Here is a 19971-nt window from a genome sequence, read left to right on the forward strand (position 1 = left end):
ATGTTTGAAATTTGAAACAAAAACTTGATGATATGTTGAAACTTGAAACTTGAATCATGAATGTTATAATAATCGTTAATGATGATGACAATGTTGAATGTTTATGGCATATGTTGAATTGATGATGATGAATCATGATAGATCATAGATGATAATCTAGATTCTGAAATATGAATGGTAATATGAATTTTTTATTTTTAATATATATATATATATATATAATGTGTCGTTTCCTGCCGTATCGTATCCAGATTTTTTTAAAATTTGTCATATCCGTTTCAAACCCCGTACCCGTATTCGTTTCCTGGTAACTTAGAATTTTTCCAACAATAAAACAAAATTAAATGTTGTACGGCCTGCCTCAAAATCGTGCCCAGAACCTATTGTACAGACCGTATGGATTTTAGCAGTACGGTTGCCTCGCAAATCATGCTCAAAACCTGCCTCGAAATTTGTGCCCTTGTTGTTGTCCCTCTTCCTTGATTTTTGTGCCTTTCTCCTGTTGTACAGTTTTGCATTGGGATGCATGCCAATAAATGTTGCTGCCCAAATTTGCTGAAATGTCCTCTTGTTGCTCTCCTTCACTTCCTCACTACTCAGAAATTTTCTCCTTGCTCTCTCTTCTTTGTCTCTCAAATGCTCATGAAGGACAATTCAGTCTATTAACCAGCAAATGGAGGACAACTTAAAATTGCTTACAGCCACAATGTTGAATTTGAGTTTTGTGGTTAGTTATATCTCCATAATGTTGCAGTGCACGGACAAGAACCAAGAGAGTTTTGAAGTATGTGAAAGGTACCTTGGATTATAACATCATGTATCGCTGAGGGGGCAAACTCCAACTGAAGAGTTACATATATTCAGATTGATCGGGTCCAATCAATAGCAGGAAGTCTGTGATGGAGTATCAAATCACCGTCAAGATTAATGCAATTTCTTGGTTACTAAAAAAAGCATGCAATAGCACTTTCCTCCTCTCAAGGGGAGTATAGCACAGCCATGGTTGAAGCTTGTGAGGAGATTTGTTTAAGGAGGTTACTCATTGATTTGCAAGTTGAACAAGTTGCTCTGTTTACGCTTCACCATGAAAATCAAGGTATTTTGAAGCCGGCAACATATCCAATATTTCATGAGCAAATGAAGCAAGTGGTGTGGTGCCGTCATAATTGGCAGCTAGAAGAGAATGAAGAAACAGAGTTGCAAATGGTGTGCAGCTCAGAAGAAGAGTGCAAACATATTCACCAAGTCTCTCAGTGAAAGTAAATTTATAAAATCTAGTTGTGTACCAAATCCACAAGGGCTCAAGGCTAGAACAGCGGATCTGCATTATGGATCCAAATACAGATCTGTGTTTCAAATCCAGGTATGGATCTGCATAGATCTGTGTAGAGTCCATCACATAAACAGATCCTTCAAGCTGGAAACAAATCCCATGTGGCCAAAATGGATCCTATGCCAGTTAACCCTCACACGTACAACATTCATTAAGTTTTCTTTTTATTTTTCAAAGATATTTTCCACCTCTTTGTAACCCTAAGCAGCAAATATTATATTTTGAGTATTAGTTAGATTACTTACTATTAGTCTGTAGGTTGTATAGCTCTATAGCTAAGTGGTTAACCAGCATATATCCATTTTAAATACGGATCTAATATGATCCGAGAGGGATCCAATTTCTTCATGTGTAAATTATTTTATGAGCCGACATTATTTAAATGTTTCGTATAGTTATTTAATTTTTATTTTTAGATTTTTTTTAAATTATTTATTTTATTTTTATGACGGACGGACAGCGTTACACATCATATTGGGCTGTAGAATGAGCCTCTCGACTCAATTACATGTAGCCTGTACGTTGTACGGCATATGATAATGCTAGCAAGAAAGGTCTGAGACATTACAACTTTAATTTTCAGTTTCTTATGATGCTAGTTGTTGACCACTGGAGTGGCACCTGATAATTATATGAAGACTCCATGCCCAAGGATGATCCAGAGAACACTTGTACCATCAGATATCATCCGTCAACAGAGTTTTTTAACTCTACTTCTATCTTCTCATCATCTTTCTTGTACCCAAATTCCACACCCTACGGGGAATTGTAATAAGTGATACTAGTAACGATGAGTTTTGAGTTTGTAACAGGCCTAGGATGTTTGGACTCAATCAGCAAACAAGTACACCTTGGAGTGTTTTTTTTATCTAGTTGATTATCCCTTCTTTTTTAGAAGCGAATAATTTTCTGGGTTTTTTCACTCACGTTTTACCTCCAAAGCCGGGGTGACAGTTTGAAAGTTAAGCCCCTGACACATCTTATTGTCTAGAGTCGATGTATATTACCATAGTAGATCACACAAAAAAATTTGTGGAATTTAGTTAGGTTTAGGTAGTCATTTTCTATTTTTTTAGATTTCCTACAAGTCAAAAATTGCAAATAAAATTGTATTTAAATTGTAATAAGTATAGTCTAGAGAAGTTGTATGGGGTATGAGTAATCAAAATTACACCTCTCATCCTCAACCTTCTACTATGACACATTTTGAGAAGTTAAAAATGTGTTTTGAACCCTCAAAACCCACTTTTCCCAAGTTTAGAGAGAAATCTGGCAATTAATTAAGCCAAAAATTAAATAAATAGAGAAAAATAAATATCCACACATGCTAAATGTTGTGGAAATGAGGTGGAAAATTATGGAGAAATTAAAGTGAAGTCCCAAGGTGATGTGGACTCCTACAATCAAGGAAAAGACGTGCTCAAATAAAATCGAATTTCTGGCATTTAAGGAAAAAATTGTTTACTTGGAAATTTGAATTTGTGAAGTTAATGCACATTTGGGAGGATTTGGGAGAATAATTGGTGGAGATTTTTGTGGGAAATTGTCCCCGCATGAGTTACCACCCATATACACTTGTCATTCTATCATAAAATTCGAATTTGGCACATAAGGGAAGAAGAAAATGATGTCCATTTGCCAGAATTTGATTTTTACACTTGGCAATGGAGCTCCATTCAACAAATTCGAATTTATCTTTGGGATTATCACCTCATGTCACTTGTTTAATCACTTCTACATTAGGATTAGCTCCAATTCCATTTGTCATTGTCATTATTCATTGGGATTTGCGCCCAACTCCCTATATAATAGAGCCATGGGCTTTCACATTGTATCATGTAATATGAGCTATTGTACTTGAGGAGACTCTGCAAGATTGTATTCACTACTTGCAATATAATACAACAGTCTTTGGGGTAAAGCGTGATGGTGTTCTTCTCCTTGCAAGTTGCATGTGTGGTAAATTCTTGACTTTTTGTTATGCTTCTATTTATTTCCTCATGTCATTATTTCTTTCATGCTTGTTTCAAGTTATGTTGGTGGGCAACTATCTCATATTAGCATAAGAATTAATTATTTACTTTAGGAAAATAAATCTTCTAGTGGATAATAGATGTATCTCTAGGAATTCTTTTCACTGCACTTATTTAAACTGCGGTGAAGTTTTGTAAATGAATCATTATTTGGTCAATCTTTTCAAGCGTGAGGGGAAATTCTCGAAAGAATCTGCCCATTCTTGAAAAATATTCAAGGAGAACCCGCATGTTTTGAATTCCAAAGTCTCATCTATATCTTATTTGTGTCTTGTAGGGATTCTTTCAAGTTTCTTAAAGCTTTTATTTCTTGCATCAACATATCAAACTTGGAAAAAAATATTTTTTACGTATTGTACTTCATTTATCAATATCTAGCTATTTCAAAGAGCTAAGTCATGGCTAGTCACAGAGGAGAGTTTGTTCATACTCTTTGTCCAAGCCTCTTGTAGATTATTTTTGTAACATACTTTGTTGTCATCTTGGTCTAACATTTGAGTTATTTTTGTATCCTTTTTAGCAAGATAGTTTCCATTCTTTGATTTGTAGACTTGTTCATCTTGAAAGCATTTATAATATCTTGTGCTAGCAATTTAGTGTTTCACTTTTCAGGTTTATTTTGGCTTTCCATTTGAAATCATTTCACTTCATTTTAAGCAAAATACAATTTCATTTCTTAAAGAGCAAATACTTGGAAGGCACTGGTTGTTTATGTATTTGATGTTTATCTTATGATGGTTATTGCTCATATCAATTTTTTGCTTATAAATCTTAAAGGGATAATCTATTTAACTCTAACAATTCTCCTAGAAATTCACATCCTTTTTAAATTAACTTTTCATTTGGGACCACCCCTCTTATAGCTAACCTAAGAGATAGCTCAAACGGAGAGAGTCGGGATTAGTGTGACAGACCCTTCTCTGAGTTCCCTGCCACCAACCACACCTTGTGGGGTTGAAGGCTTTTCTCACTGACTTGTAGGTAGGTGTAGGCGGTAGGGTCAACACTAGCAAAAAAAGTTGTGGGAAATGTCCACGACATTATATAGATGATAGTATATGGTATATACGTACTTTTTGGTTTTCTGTGTACACAGGATGGCTGTGCCATTAATAATTTTATTTAATCAAGCCCATCCAACTCTAGGTGAAGGCTCCCCTCTTAGAACAGTATGACACAGATTATAGCATATTGTCAAACAGTGTACAGCAAATTTCGTGGAAGATGACTCATTCATCATGATGTAGAGTTGAAATATGCAGATGATGAGGATGTAGACCCTTAGTTAAACCTACTCTACATTATTGTATCAATAGAGTGATCATGGCTGAGACAGTCAATTTTGTAATATCAATTATCCTTTTGGTATAAGCATGATGCATCATGATTTAAGTCTTCAGATTTAAAAATTATTTAATGCTTTCATTTCTAATGTTGTGATTTATGAATGGTTTTGACTCTTAACTATGAATATGTTTTTTTAATATTTTTACAATTTGTGTACATGACATTTCCCCAACATATCCAGACCTTGGATTTTCAAGAATTTGGCGAATCTGGATCCTCGTCCATTTTCTGGTAACTTGGAAATTTAGAGACAAGCCTGGTGTCATTTGCAATATGACCTTTAAGGAAGGGTGATAAAATAAATATTACATAATGGCCATATGATGTAATATGACTTGGGAGTTGATCTTCGTAAGGTTCATCAAGTAAATTAATGTTTAATCAGTCACACATCACTTTCATGGTTACACGAGGAATTTTCCTAGCCTATCTCTTCCCTAATGCGGACTTTTATGTATTCACTTACATACATTGAATAGTATATTGAATCTATCTCTTCGTTCTCCTCATATTTCTGCGATTGCTTAGGCGTATTTTTCCAATACCTTTGGATATCTATATCTATCAATCTCAGCTTTTTAAAGGGAAAAAGAATCAAAGTACAAATTATTATGACAAAAAACTGCCATGTAAAAATGATATATACGTATACCAAATATCCATCAAATTTAAAGATGGGAGACTTTCAACAAATATTTTTGCATGCTAGCAAAACCATATACATAAAGAAATCAGAAAACTAACCTGAAGAACATGTTGAAGAGCATACTCACGTGTGCTTCCTGGACTCCCAGAAAAACTGCATCGCCAATAACCAAAAGAGCAGTTTTTCAAACATATAATTAGATTCTGAAGACTGAGTTAATTGTCTGGTCTAAATGATTGTCTTATGTCTCGACTCTCAAATGCATTTGCTGCTATTAAAATAAACGGCAACACTCCCATAACAAATCTGTAGCAAATAATAAGATACATATGGAGATTTAAATATCTACTTCTAAGCATTCATAGCAATTGTATTACCAGAGGTGCAATAACAGACAACTTACTCCCTAACTTTTCTTGAGAGGCCAACAATAGATAACTCTTTCATCCAATTAGGAAGGACAGTTTTTGGTGCTACAATCAATGCACGCTTGATAAGGCATGAGGTAAAAAGTCCTGCCAAGAAAGAAGATAACTGAAACAAAACAAAACAAAAAAAGAGATTATCAATTTTTATAAGGTAACCAGAACTAAATTATTCAAAACCGATAAAAGAACACATTTAGAAGAATGGAAAATTTTGCAAACAACAGTTACAACATTTAGAAGGATGCAAACTTTTCCAATTACAAGTTAACCCAGAGATGAAAAGTTGAGACATGAAACTTTATATTATCCAATCGAAGATTTAACTGCAAATTAATATGTTAACTTGTGCAAAGAGTCAACAGACAATGATTCTGTCAATTTTGGAGAAGTTATAAAGATGTTTGTAATACCCCAATTCTGATCACTACACCAGTAATATATATTTGTACATAACAGTTAATGGATAAAAGGCAAACATTGTAATATGTAAAATTGCACATTGAATAATAATAAAAATATGCATCACAGGCTACAAAAGGAGGACAACAGAATGGGGGGCTGTGGCTCCACAAGAGAGGAAAGAAAGGGGCCTTAGGGGGCTCAAAAGGGCTAAACAAAGATAATATTATTAATAATCTTGAGTTTTTAACCCTGCTCAATTAGCATTCCTCTTGTGATTAGTATTAATAGAGGGGAAACATGCACTTCCCATAAAGACAATGGTTTATCAATATCATCTAAAAATACTACACAGTTTTGTGAATGAAAGCCCTCATTCCTGGAGTTTTTCTGAGTTTAAACTGTCATATTACTGTTATAATAAAATTAAATTGTTGTAATTGTTGCTATTGATGAAAATTAAGTATGGTGGATAATCCGTGGACTCTCAGCAGTAAGATTTCCTGGACAATCTATCTTGAAGCCCTGGAGGGAAGTGGGATACCCTGAGGGACTAAATAATAGAGAAGGAGATCATATTCATTGAGTTTCGCAGAATGAAGGGAAAGAGGACTGGGGATTTGGGATAGCTTTAGGAAGAGGGTTGATTCAACATTGATTAAGTTCCCTACCTTATCCTGGCCAAGACCAATCCATGTGTTCCACAAACTTATCATGAATGCTCTCCTCTATCGATCCGAAAAACATGCCTCGGGGCAGATTTGATTACAAATTAGACCTTCTTCAGGCGCACCATTGCAACTTTAAGACCATGGATTCTTGGGGCATGAACTGGAGATACACCCATCCATTTTGGGGCATCAAACTTCAAACTTTAATATTTCTCCAACCAAGAGGACCCGCAAAGCATGCAATCTAACACATCAAATGGCTTGATGAGGACTATCAATCTTGGGTGGTTTTGCACCCAAATTTACTGACATTTACATGCATATCATCAAACAAATACATCATATCAATGGTCCATTCGCCCTTTGACATCAATGACAATTTCTTCCAACATCTAACTTCTAAAAATTATTTCTTCCATGTCCTCTGTTGCTACCACTTCTTTTAGAAGAATCATGTGATTGATTCTTCCCCTTTTTAGCAAGGTACATTATCTCTTCAAGGGTCTAAGTTGTTGTTGCCCTCTTCCCAAAGGTCTTTTTCTCATTTTGCAATTTTATCCACCAAAGAGTCAAAATTAATGAACTTGAGTTGGTCACTAGCTTACAGGAATACGAGATAGTGAGAGTATGTAGGATAGAGGGCCTTGACGAAGGCTATGACAGAAATGTCTATCTTCACTCCAATGTGGAAAAAGTCACCAAAAAGTCATGATTAAATCAGCAATGTCCGTTTTTTTAGACTAGACGATTTAAACGGCCGACCTTTTGGCAACTTTTTCATTGTTAAAAAAGTCAAGATTAAATCATAAAAGTCGTGATTAAATCGATATTTGACCCAAAAAGTTGTGGAGCCCGCCCAGGCTGCGGATAAGTGGGGGAAAGGCAAAAAAAAACATTCATTTTTCACTCTTCTTGTTGCCATTCGTCCCTGTGGAGAGAGGAGGTGTTTTCCATTGCCCAAGAGGAGGAGATTTGCTAGTTTTGTGGTGTGGATTTGGAGATTTGTCCACTGCTCAACGTGAGAGATTCAAGGTGTCGATTTGCTGCTGCCAGGTATGTATTTTAATTTCTCTCTTAGTCTTTGTTACACAAATGGCTTCTTAAATCTTTCTATAATTCTATTAGTTTGTTTTTATCTTATTTTTGCTTAGAAATTTGAATCATAACTTCAACTTTCAAGAATCAAATGAAAAAAATGCAAACCCTTGTTTAGTGAATCTGAGTGTGTTCAAGTGAGTGAGAAGAGGCATTTAAAATTTAAAATCAACAATAACATGAGTTTGTTTCTTATGTGATGGGCAATTTTTAATTTTTTTCAATTTTTTTTGTACCGTGTTCAAATTCAAGTTCAAAGTTTCAAACAAAATGACAAGGCTTTTGGAGCCTATGCGGGAATATGGTGAAACTGATACTATAATCGAATCTGGAGGGGTCAATAGAATGTATTTGACTTGCAAGATGTGTAGAAAGCATATGCCAGGGGGTGTCAACATATTAAAATTCCATTTGGGGCAAATTCCAAGGCAAAATATAGAACTTTGCCCAAATCCATCTCCAGAAATCGTCTGGCAAGCCATTAAACCGTTGATGGATAAAGAGGAGGGCAAAGACACCAAGGCAGCACTAAAAGCCAACTTGTAGGGGCCTCAAGAGTGGGGTGAAGTGAGAGTGGTTCTTCAACATCACCTTCCACACCCACATGTCCCAACTCCTCAACTTTCACATCTTTTTTTGTTCCTAGAACCACACTTGGTGCACAACCTGGCATCAAATTGGCACTTTAAAAAAAGGAAAAGGCATAAGCTGACAGGTCGGTCAATACATGTCTTCTATGGAGTGATGTTCCTTTCAACATTGTCAAGACAAACCCATTCTACGAACCTATGTTTGATGTTGTTGTTGTCGTTGGCCCGGGGCACAAATCCCCTACCTTTGCAAAAATGAAAAGACTAATTGCATAGCTAAATTGGAGGAGTTTAGGGCATCATGGGAACACACTGGATGCATAGTCATGTCAGATGGTTGGACTGACCAAAAGGGTAGGACCCTTCTTAACTTCTTGGTTAGTTGTCCCAAGGGAACAATGTTTATGAAATATGTTGATGCATTTGCACACATTAAAGATGCGCGTTTATTATGTGAGTGGTTGGACATCTTCATTCAAGAAGTAGGCCCACAAAATGTTGTCCAAGTCATAACAGACAACACTGCAAATTATGTTGCAGCTGGCAGGTTGCTTATTGAGAAGTATCCTAACTTGTTTTGGACACCTTATGCTTCTCATTGTATTGACTTGATGTTGGAGGATATAGGTAAGATTCCTCTTGTGAGGAATATTGTTGAATCATCCAGAAGCATAACAAAATTTATATATAATCATGCATTTGTGCTTAGCTTGATGAGAAGATTCACCAACAACAAAGAGTTGGTGTGTCCTGCCATTACATGATTTGCCACTACTTTCATATCTCTTCAGCCTCTATTGAAGTCCATGTGGGATGTGAAGAGCATGTTTCTTTCACAAGATTGGTGTGCTTTATCTATTAGCCGCAAACCAGAGCTTTTGGGCAGGAGTAGAGAAGGTGTGTTCCATTTCAAAACCTTTGGTAAGGGTTCTTTGGTTGGTTGATTGAGAGTCGAGACAAGGCCCCAATGGGCTACTTGTATGAGGCCATGGATAGGGCCAAAGAAGCCATTTGTGCTTATTATGAAGATAAGGAAGATGAGAGGTTAGAGAAACAACAGGTCATATGGAGAGTGATTGAGGAGCGATGGAACAATACCCTCCATCGCCCCATTCATGCTACAGGTATCTATCTCAACCCGCATTTTCTTACTCCTGTGGTTTCAGATTTGATGTCGAGGCAATGGATGGATTCTTCACTTGTGTTGAGAGGATGGTGACATTTGAGCAAGAACGTGAAGATATTTCTAAAGAAATGGAGATATATAGGATGGCAGGTGGCACATTTGGTTTTGCCATAGCTATTAAGAATAGGGCGATCAAAATGTCAGGTAAGCTTCAGTTTGTTTCAACTTTCAAATTTCAAATTTCATAATTCATTGTCCCTTCATAATTTGCTTCAAGTCAGGAATTTCAATGTTTTAACTTTCTTTTTTTTATTTTTTCATTTTTCTTTTAACTTGTAGATGCTTGGTGGACAAGCTATGGTGGCAGAGTACCCCATCTCCAAAAGGTTGCCACTCAAGTGCTCAGCCAAACATGCAGTTCCTCTGGGTGTGAATGCAACTATAGTGTATTTGACAAAATATATAGCAAAAAGCGCAACAAGTAAAAAAAATTCAAATTAAATTTTTGAATTCATTTGATTATTTTTAATATTTAAATTTTCCAAGTACTAATTTACAATTTGTGACCCTAATACAAATTGGAGTCCCAATGCCTCAATGACATGGTCTACGTCTACTACAATCTTCGATTGTGGGTAATACAACTTCAGAAAACTCCTAATGTGGAAGCGATCTCATTGGACAATATTGATACCACTACTGCATGGAGAGTCAAGACTAAGGGGTTGACCATGGACTCGATCCCTGATTATTTAGATGTGGATCCAGAGGTACTAGCGACAGAGGAGGTAGCAGTTGCAAGGGAGGGAGACCCAGAGGTAGAGGACAAGCAAGGTCAGGAGGCAAAGCAAGAGGAGGATGAGGAGGAGGAAGTGACACCATCTAGGATGGGCTGCAGCAAAGGACAAAGGCCACCTCTTTTATTAGCTTCTAGAGGACGACTGAGCAGTGTTTTACGATTTGGCCGAACCAACTCTGAAATGGCCGAGTCAGACAAAGTCAAAGCATGACCAGGTCGACTCAGTGGCCAGCTCGATGCGGCCGATCAGGTTGTTACCGAGTCGGCCGAGTCAATTACCGACTCGACTGGCTCGATGGGCACGGTCGAAAAGTGGAATTTTTTTTGTTGTTTGGTTTTTGGGTACCCCAAAGCCCATTCTTATAAGCCTTTGGGTTCTTTGGGGTCCATTTCCCTCTCCCAAACCCTATAAAACCTACCCAACCCCTCTCATTTCCTCACAGCCATCTCATTGCATTTGAGTGAGAATTTGTGAGGAGTTTGTGAAGAGTTGTGGAGTTTGCTTTTGGAGCAACAGTCAGGAGTCTTGGGCAAGCATTAGAGTAGGAGTGAGGAGCTTCTTGGGCAGCCATTGGAGCAGCATTGAGGAGTTGGTTTGTTGGAGCAACTTTGAGAAGGCAATTTGTGCCTAGAGGTATTTTTTTTCACTTCTAAAAATCTGTTTTTCCTTATTTATTTTTGAGTGCAAATTTTGAAATTGAAAAGATTGTTTTTTGTGAAAGAAATGAACATTAAAGATGCTAATTTTTTTGTTTTGATTTTCATAATTTGTCCTTTCATTTCCAAGTCAAAAAATGGCACCTAGAGTGAAAGATGTTGCTTGGGCATATGTTGAAATGGTTGATAGTGAAATGCATTGCAAATTTTGCCATAGAAAAATTAAGGATGGTCTTGGGGGCATTACTAGGTTGAAACAACACTTGGCGGGGATTAGAGGCCAAATTACTCCATGTGAATCACCACAAATTTGGGAGATTAAGAAAGAGTTGTTAAATAGCTTTGAGAAGTTTAAAGAAGAAAAAGCTAGGCAAAAAGAAATAGAGGCTGAAATTGGGAGAAAGAGGAGTATACAAAAATGATTGCTACCAACCCCCATTTTTATTTTGAGGGTTCTTCTATCCCTTGTATTGATGCATCCAACCCCTTCCGCTATTTTCCTCCCTCTTTGGACTCGATTCAAGAAAAGGGTAAGGGTAAAATGAAAAAGAAGGGTGATATGAATATCAAAAGTTATTTCACTATCACACCCTAGTTTCCATCAGATGCACATGGTCCTGAAGCTATTAGAACTTTGCAGCCCACTTTAGATGACCATTGGAAGAAAGAATTAAGGGAGACTGCTTGTGATTACATATGTAGATGGTGATATGATGCTGATATCCCCTTCAATGCTTCTCGTTCACCATATTATGAGCCTATGTTTGATGCCATATTTGTTGCTGGAAAAGGCTTCAAACGCTCTACTATGCATGAGATAAGGGGGTATCGTTTGCATAAAGAAATTTCCTCCATTAATGAGTATTTGAAAGATTTCAAAGACTCATGGGCAAGAACAAGATGTACCATCATATCAGATGGATGGACTGATCAAAGAAACTGTACCATCATAAACTCTCTTATCTTCTGCCCACAGGGAACCATGTTTCTAAATCAGTTGATGCATTTGATAAGGTGAAAGATGGACAATTGTTGTTTCAACTATTGGATGAGGTTGTTGAGGAGGTGGGGGTGGCTAATGTTGTTCAAGTCATCACAGATAATGCATCTAACTATGTTATTGTTGGTAAACTGAGGAAAATCACAAAACCATCTTTTGGACCCCATGTGTTGCACATTGCATAGACCTCATTCTTGATATTAGCAAATTAGATTGGGTCAAAAACACTGTAGATCATGCCAAAAGCATAACAAAATTTATCTACAATCGTTCATGGATTTTGAGTCTGATGAAGAGACACACAGGGGGCGGGGATATTGTTAGGCCTACCATCACTAGATTTGCAACTCATTCTTTGACATTGCAATCTATGCTTTTACAACATAGAAACATACAAAAGATATTTTCCAGTGATGAATGGAATCAAAGCCAGTGGTCTAACAAACAAGAAGGCAAAGAATTGAAAAATAAAGTTAATGAAGAAATATTTTGGAGAAAAGCAACAGAGGTTGTGAAGGTTGCTGAGCCACTGGTTAAGGTGTTGCAGTTGGTGGATGGGGAAAGATTGGCTACGGGCTTCATTTATGAGGCTATGGATCAAGCAAAGGAGCAAATAAAGAGGGCATACAAGGATAAAGTGGCTAAGTATGGGCCCATTTGGCCAATCATTGATGAAAGATGTAACAATCAACTCCATCGCCCTATACATGCAGTTGGGTTTTTTTTTAACCCACGATATCATTATAAAGTTAAGGCAGCAGTAGCTTTGAGTGGGGAGGTTAGAGATGGATTGATTGATTGCATTGATTGCATAATCCCATTGGAGTGTGATCAGTTTGAGATACACCAACAGATCACAACCTTCAGCAAAGCCACAGGTACCTTTAGGAAGAACCTAGCAAAGCTTGCAAGGGAAGCAGATGAGCCAGGTAAACAAGAAATTCAGTTTTCAAATTCTTAATACTTATTTTGTTAAATTGTTTATAATTTGAAAGTTGGATATAATTTGTTGAAAGTTGAAACTTGAGCTAACTCATTACACTACTATGTTTTTTGCATCACAGTGGTGGGAGGCTTTTGGTATCCATTGTCCTCAATTGCAGAAGTTTGCAATTCGTATTTTGAGTCAAACTTGTAGTGCTACTGAGTGTGAGCACAATTGGTCTGTCTTTGAGGGGATTCAAACAAAGAAGAGAAATTGTTTGGATCAAAAACGATTAAATGATCTAGTCTATGTCCAATACAACCTCCAACTCAGACGCAACCAATTGTTGAACAAAAGACCCGATTCAGATCCCATTGTGTTGAAAGATATTGATCCAACATCAGATTGGGTAGTGGAGAGTCATCCAACAAAGTTTGACTTTAATGAGGATCTTGATTTGGATTTACAGGCGATGGCATCACTTGAACAAAATGTTCAATTGAATGCAGATCCACTTGTACTAGCCTCAGGCCCAGCCCCAAGTCCTCCAGTTGCAAGCGCTTCATCTGCTCAACCACGACGGAAGCGCATATCTCGTCTATCTCAACGTGCAGCTGTTGCACAGCCTGCTAGTGCTACCACTACTACAATTGCAGTTGGAGATGATGATGAAGAGGAGCCATGGATTTCCTTTTCTGACTCTGATTCAGAGGTTGAGCCAGATGATGTTGGCTCCTCTAGCAGTAGCCAGTAAGCAGTATTGGCCAGTGGTGCCTAGTGATGTTTCACAATTTACTTTTGTTGTAGAGGCCATTTCTAGCCTCCTTGGTTATGTGTTTTTGTTTTGATTTGTATATTATCATCATGTATGTATTGGACAGTGCATTGGATGCCATTTTGATATAATGGATATATTCATGAGCCTACTTTGATCATATGTTGTCTTCTATCTATATTCTAAAGCTTTGTGTTTGGAAACATGAATGAATATCTTTAAAATTAATTTTTTTTGTAAAAAATAAATATTTAATGTATTTTTACAACGATCGAGTCATTTAAATCAAATTGGCCGAGTCAATACCGAGTCGGGGTCAACCCTCGCCCATTTCCAAATCGGAGTCGGAGTTTTAAAACATTGCGACCGAGTCCATTTCTATCCCCAGGGGCAAGGCCTTCTTCCTCTAGAGGAAAAGGCAAAGCCATTCCCTATTCCCATAAAAGGGGCAAAGGATCTCAGTGGCTGATTACTTTATGACATGTAGATGACTCAGGATATACATTTATTATATTTTTTGTTCATATTTTGACTCTTGAGAGTTGAGACTGAGACAAGACTCAAGATTCAGAACTTGATTCACTATTTTGGTATGTGACGTAGCACTAGACTTCATATACATATTATATATTAGCTTTCTTTACATGTTTATGTGGAAATGCATTTATTTTATGTTGTGGATACTTTAGATGCTAAAAAAAAATTAAAACAATGAATATTTTTGTATTTTTTTTAAATTTTGGTGACTTTTTCAAAAACCTCCCAACTTTAACAACTTTTTCAATTTCTGGACCCTTGTCGATTTTATCCCGACTTCGACTTTTTCTACATTGCTTCACTCCAATGGCATCTATATCATGCTTGATGGCTATGAATTCAGAGGCTAAAGCCAAGGGATCATCATCTTTCAACTCAAGGTTGAAAAGTTTGACCATCAATTGAACAAGCTCCAATTTCAAGTGTGAGTTGTACAAATATTTCAACTTCTTTAATGCACCATAAAATTTGTAATGAAATTTATATGACAACTCAACTCTTTATTTACAGATACAGCAATCAAGGCACGGGGTTTACTAGCATAGATCCATCTTAACTCTGGATCTATTAAGCACCGAAAGGGATCAAATCTCTTGAGGTGCAAAACTTTTTTGGAGTGAAAAAATATGTGATCCTTTTCTACGCTTGGTAGATTCAAAATTAAGATGGATCTAGGTTAGTATTATATAAATTCTACATCTCTGTATATAAAAGTACTCTTATTTTTAATTTTATTAAAACTTTGATTTAATCTCTATGGAATATCCATAGAATAATTTTAGTAGTAGTAAGGGTAGAGGGTTTAGATATATCTCAAAAGTATAACCTTTTTTGTTTTAGATTTAATTAAAAAATATTATAAAATTAAATTAAAATAAAATATTTATAAAAATATTTTAGTTGTGAAATGAGTTATGGTTTTTCACATGTGATATTGATAAGCCATGGTATTAGCCCCTGGTATTATGACAAAGACTATTTACAAGTTAATAATACCCATGGTAAAAGTTTATTGTAAGTATAAAGTTTTTATATGCTTATTAATTAAATTTAAATATGGTTACAAAATCATTGTTAGTCCTTGCCAAGGTAGGACTCTATTTGACCATTACTTGTTTAGCATTGACCAATGCAACTTATAATGTTTAACTTTGAAAAATAAATATTTATTTTTCAATATTATTAAAAAAACTATTTTTCAAACATTTGATTGGATCATAACTTGAAGGTCTTATTGTAGCCTTTGCATAATATAATGCCATGTAGATAATTGCATCACATATTTTATGCCATAATTTATGGATATGGTTCCAATATTCATGCATGATTTTAGATATTTGTGTAGTGGTTTTTTAATCAAAAAATAAAATCCTTGAAAATAGCTCATACTCAGGTAAATAACATATTTACCATCAGTTGCTTCCCACCATAATTTAAGCAAGTCTTTGAATAAAAAATAAATAGAAATAAGATGTAAATATATATACCTATCAAGAATCACTTCCCACAATTATTTATGTTTTCCTCAACATTTTTGTAGGAGTAAAATTGTAAATGTGTAGACTTACTACCCAACAAAATTTATTAAAGTCCTTGTGCCTCAATAATTAATTAATTTATCCACTTCAAATCTTGACTTATTAGCTCCTTCCAAAGCAAGACTATAGGATTTGATTTGTCTGTTGAACACTTTCGAGAAGAGAAAGGCAACAACTCAATCCCTTGAAGAAACAGTGTGCTTTGTTCAAAAAGAATCAATCACATGATTCTCCTAAGGGAAGTGACAACAAAAATCCCAAAGAATTATGTCCAACAATATCATTGTTTTGTGAAACTTAGATTTCAACATTCCAATAAAGGTATTATCCATTAGAACAAGGATTATGCATTTATGGGTATCCATTATGTTGAATTTTCTATGGCACAAGCTAGAAAAAAAATTTCTTCAACATATAACTACTTCCAATGATCAGAAAGCATTAGTTCCACATAGCATTTATTTCAATATCAATGCAATTATACAAAAGAAACATGAATGAGCAATAAATTAATGACACAAAAATTAGGCTTGAGACCAAGCCAAAACCCACAAGGGGAAAACCCAAAAATATTTCCTTATGCAAGAGAGTTAAATTGTTCATCAATACATCAGAAGTAACAACATTAAGAGAATGACCAAACCAGTAACCAAGATCAAATCCCAAGCCAATCAGATGTCAAGCCCTCCTTCTTCTTCTTCTGATTTTGACCCCCTTCATCCTTGTATTCTACGCTAGAACAGAGATCATCCCAAGATAGATCGATGTGCACAAATGAGGAGAGGTCTCCTTTATATAGATTTCCAATGGGGTCGAATGGGTGCTTCTTAGGGGCCCAACAGACAAAACAATAGGAGGCCGACTTTGAAATTTTTTGGACATAACATATAAATTAAAAAATTTAAATTCTTCGCATGAAAATACTGACCATGGCTACTATATTTCCAACACTCCCTCTTAGCCAGGGAGGTACTTTTCATTCTTTCTCTCAAGACCAATCTCCCCAACCAATCCATAGATCTCACAGCCACAGCCTAAAGGAGAGATCGCAAGTCTCATCATAAGGAAAGATAGCATCAAACATGTCCCCTCAATCAATATCGTTCATGAGGCCATATATGCACAAGGTCCCTCTCCCTGACCAATCCATAGGTCTTACGACACACAACCTAAGGGAAGAATCACCATCTCAATGCATCTCCCCAACCACAAGGTTTCACAAGCTAAAGCACATAGCCTAAGGGAGGAATCACCATCTCAATGCATATCCCCGACCACAAGGTCTCACAGCACACTACCTACGGGAGGAATCCCTTTCTCGATCCTAGACTATATAGTCTCACGGTCCACGACCTAAGGGAGAGAACTCATCCTTCTCGACCAAACCATAGGTCTCACAATCGCATCCTAAGGAAGGGAACTCAAAATCAATCACCCCTACCAATCCATAGGTCTCATAGCACAAAGCCTAAGGGAGAGAACATTAGATCAATCTCCCCGACTAGTCCATAAGTCTCACAACACACAGCCTAAGGGAGAGATCACGAACTTAGTGCCTCGGAACCAAGCTCCCCGACCAGATTCATTGGCCACCCAGCCTACAACCTAAGGGAGTGACAATCTTCCCAACCAATCCTTAAGTCTCACAACCGCAACCTAAGGAAGATTCATGATGCTATTAATCAATGCTCCCTCTCTAAAGGGATTCTCAACCATTCCAATCTTCTCACATGAACATCATCAGCTTGCTCAACAGCAAAGAAGTAGCCATGGCGGATTTCAACACATTCTAGAAACATCATTCAATTATTCATTCAGCTTCAACGAGGCTTCTCATAGAAGTAATCATCTGCAACAATGGTTGAATCCAACAAACAACAAGTGGCTTCTCACAGAAGCAAGCATCAGCAACAACGATTGAATCCAACAAACAAGTGGCTTCTCACAAAAGCAAGTATCAGCAACAATGGTCAAATCCAACAAACAACAACTGGCCTCTCACAAAAGCAAGCATCAACAACAATGGTCGAATCAACAAACAGCAAGTGGCTTCTCACAGAAGCAGGCATCAACAACAATGGTTGAATCCAACAAGTGGCTTCTCACATAAGAAAGCCACCTGCACATCAACAAATATGTATACCATAATCGATTTCAACATAAGATCCAATAGATCCACAACCAGCATCACAAATCAGCTAAGTTTCCAGCTTCAATACAAGAGGACCATCTAGGTCATTTAGACCAACACAGCACCCAGAATATATCCAATCCAGATAGAATCAGTAATTAACAGCAGCGTCTTCAAATTTTCCACAAGCAAGTGTCCATGGACTCACAGTCCATTATGCCACAAACTTCAGCAAGGATTTCACCAGGCTCGTATCATACTCTGAATCTTACAATTCTTCAATCAATTCTCTCTTACACTAGATAAAGAGGACATCAGTCCTTGTCATTTAACACATAACGGAAAAGTCACGGGCTCTTCTTCAGCATATTTGGATCAACATTAATCTTCAAGACTTCAAGCCATTTTCACAACTAACTTCTTTACATCATGGATCAAAACAAGCTTCAATCAGGTTGATCTTCTCTGCGCCCTCTGAGTCCAAAGCCCATCCAATCACAAGTCTTCTTGTCACTTTGTTCTTCCATCTTTTCAATAATTGCCACAGCCATGACATACTTCACCGTGTTCCTGCAATCCTCACTAGGAAGCCATGGAAGAACAACTACAACCAAGCAAGACATACAAAGACAAGAGACTCATACTGAAACAATAATAGAAATAATCAAGAAAGTACTTATCTCTTGAGAATGTGTCAACTCCCTCTTAATCTTAGTCTTCTTGGGTCCAGTTATCCTCATTCAATTCATCAAAGAATTAATTTCATCCACATCACCATCATCAAAGAGTCCACATCATCAAGGACTCCATATCATTATCGTGAAGTTGACCTCATCCATATCATCATCAGGAAGATGACCTCGTCCATATCAGCATCAAGGAGTTGATCTCATCCATATCATCAAAAAGTTGACCTTGTCCATATCATCAAAAAGTCGACCTTGTCCATATCATCATCAAGAAATAAGGGTTTCTTCTTTCAAGCGGTCATAATTTAGATTTTCTTCTCCAAACCCTACATAGGGTTGATAAACAATCCAATATCAGTAATGATTAAAACAATAAGAGAAATACAAGATACTTATCTTTTGAGTCCACGACAGCGCCCTCTTGAACTTGAATTCAACCTGCAAATCAACCTCATCGTCAAGATGTCAGAATTTCTAGGAGCTAGAGTTTCAAGCGAAAGCAAGTAATCCATAAGCCCAAGGCAAACAACCCCTTTTGTATAGATAGGGTTAACAACAATTTGCTTAGGGTTTTCAATTTGTATAGCTAGGTTTTTTACTTCAAACCCTAATCAATCTAAGGCTTTACCAACCCAATCAACCTTGCATCCATTTTTTAACTTCATCATTCTTAAATATTTGTCCATACGTCCTAGGACAAACATTTCAATCTTCCATACCCTAGGTTTCTCTAGAAATCTCAAATCTGACAACAATAAATTTGATCAGACTTTAGAATTTGAAGAGGAGCTTCGTCCTTTTATCATATCTACAAGATTCTTTAGATCAAGAAATCCTTTTGACAAAATCACAATGTGCAATGAATTCCATCATTCTTGTTCATGCCAACATTAAGTTATATAGGATTTTGTTAAGAAACATCCATAGATTTTGGGAAACCCTTGAAATTTCTAAAGTTAGACTTGCAAGTTACCCATGACATGTTGATTTGGGGTAGCATCGGATGTGATCTAAGGCTTGGGCACAAGTATTCCAAAGAACCAAAAACCATTTTGGGAAATTCCACCCAAAAGTGATATTATTAAAATAATTAATATTTTTAATGGGGTTTAATTTCTAAACTTAGGAAAATTAAAATATTAATGGGTATTAATCTAATCAGGGGTGAAACTTCTAGAAAAAGCCATGGATCAAGTCCAATCGATCTGAACCTTTGATTATGTTTTAATCTAGGTCGTTGGTTGTCCAAGAA

General features: G+C 36.6%; 1 protein-coding gene across 1 annotated transcript in view; it reads right to left on the bottom strand.

The window, feature by feature from the left end:
• The window catches only part of CHR24 (chromatin remodeling 24), a 227993-nt gene that overhangs the window by 189083 nt on the left and 18939 nt on the right, over nt 1–19971 (bottom strand). Inside the window, exons 3-4 of the mRNA XM_089436427.1 lie at nt 5763–5893; nt 5458–5512 (exon numbers count right to left, since the gene is read on the bottom strand). Of these exons, the coding sequence (XP_089292553.1) occupies nt 5458–5512; nt 5763–5893 (186 nt within the window). The remainder of the gene's footprint in view (nt 1–5457; nt 5513–5762; nt 5894–19971) is intronic.

The sequence above is a fragment of the Pinus tabuliformis genome, chromosome 5_2, assembly GCF_031772625.1.
Source record: "Pinus tabuliformis cultivar Carrire ecotype Pingquan chromosome 5_2, CPIR1, whole genome shotgun sequence".
NCBI classification, from domain to species: Eukaryota; Viridiplantae; Streptophyta; class Pinopsida; order Pinales; family Pinaceae; genus Pinus; species Pinus tabuliformis.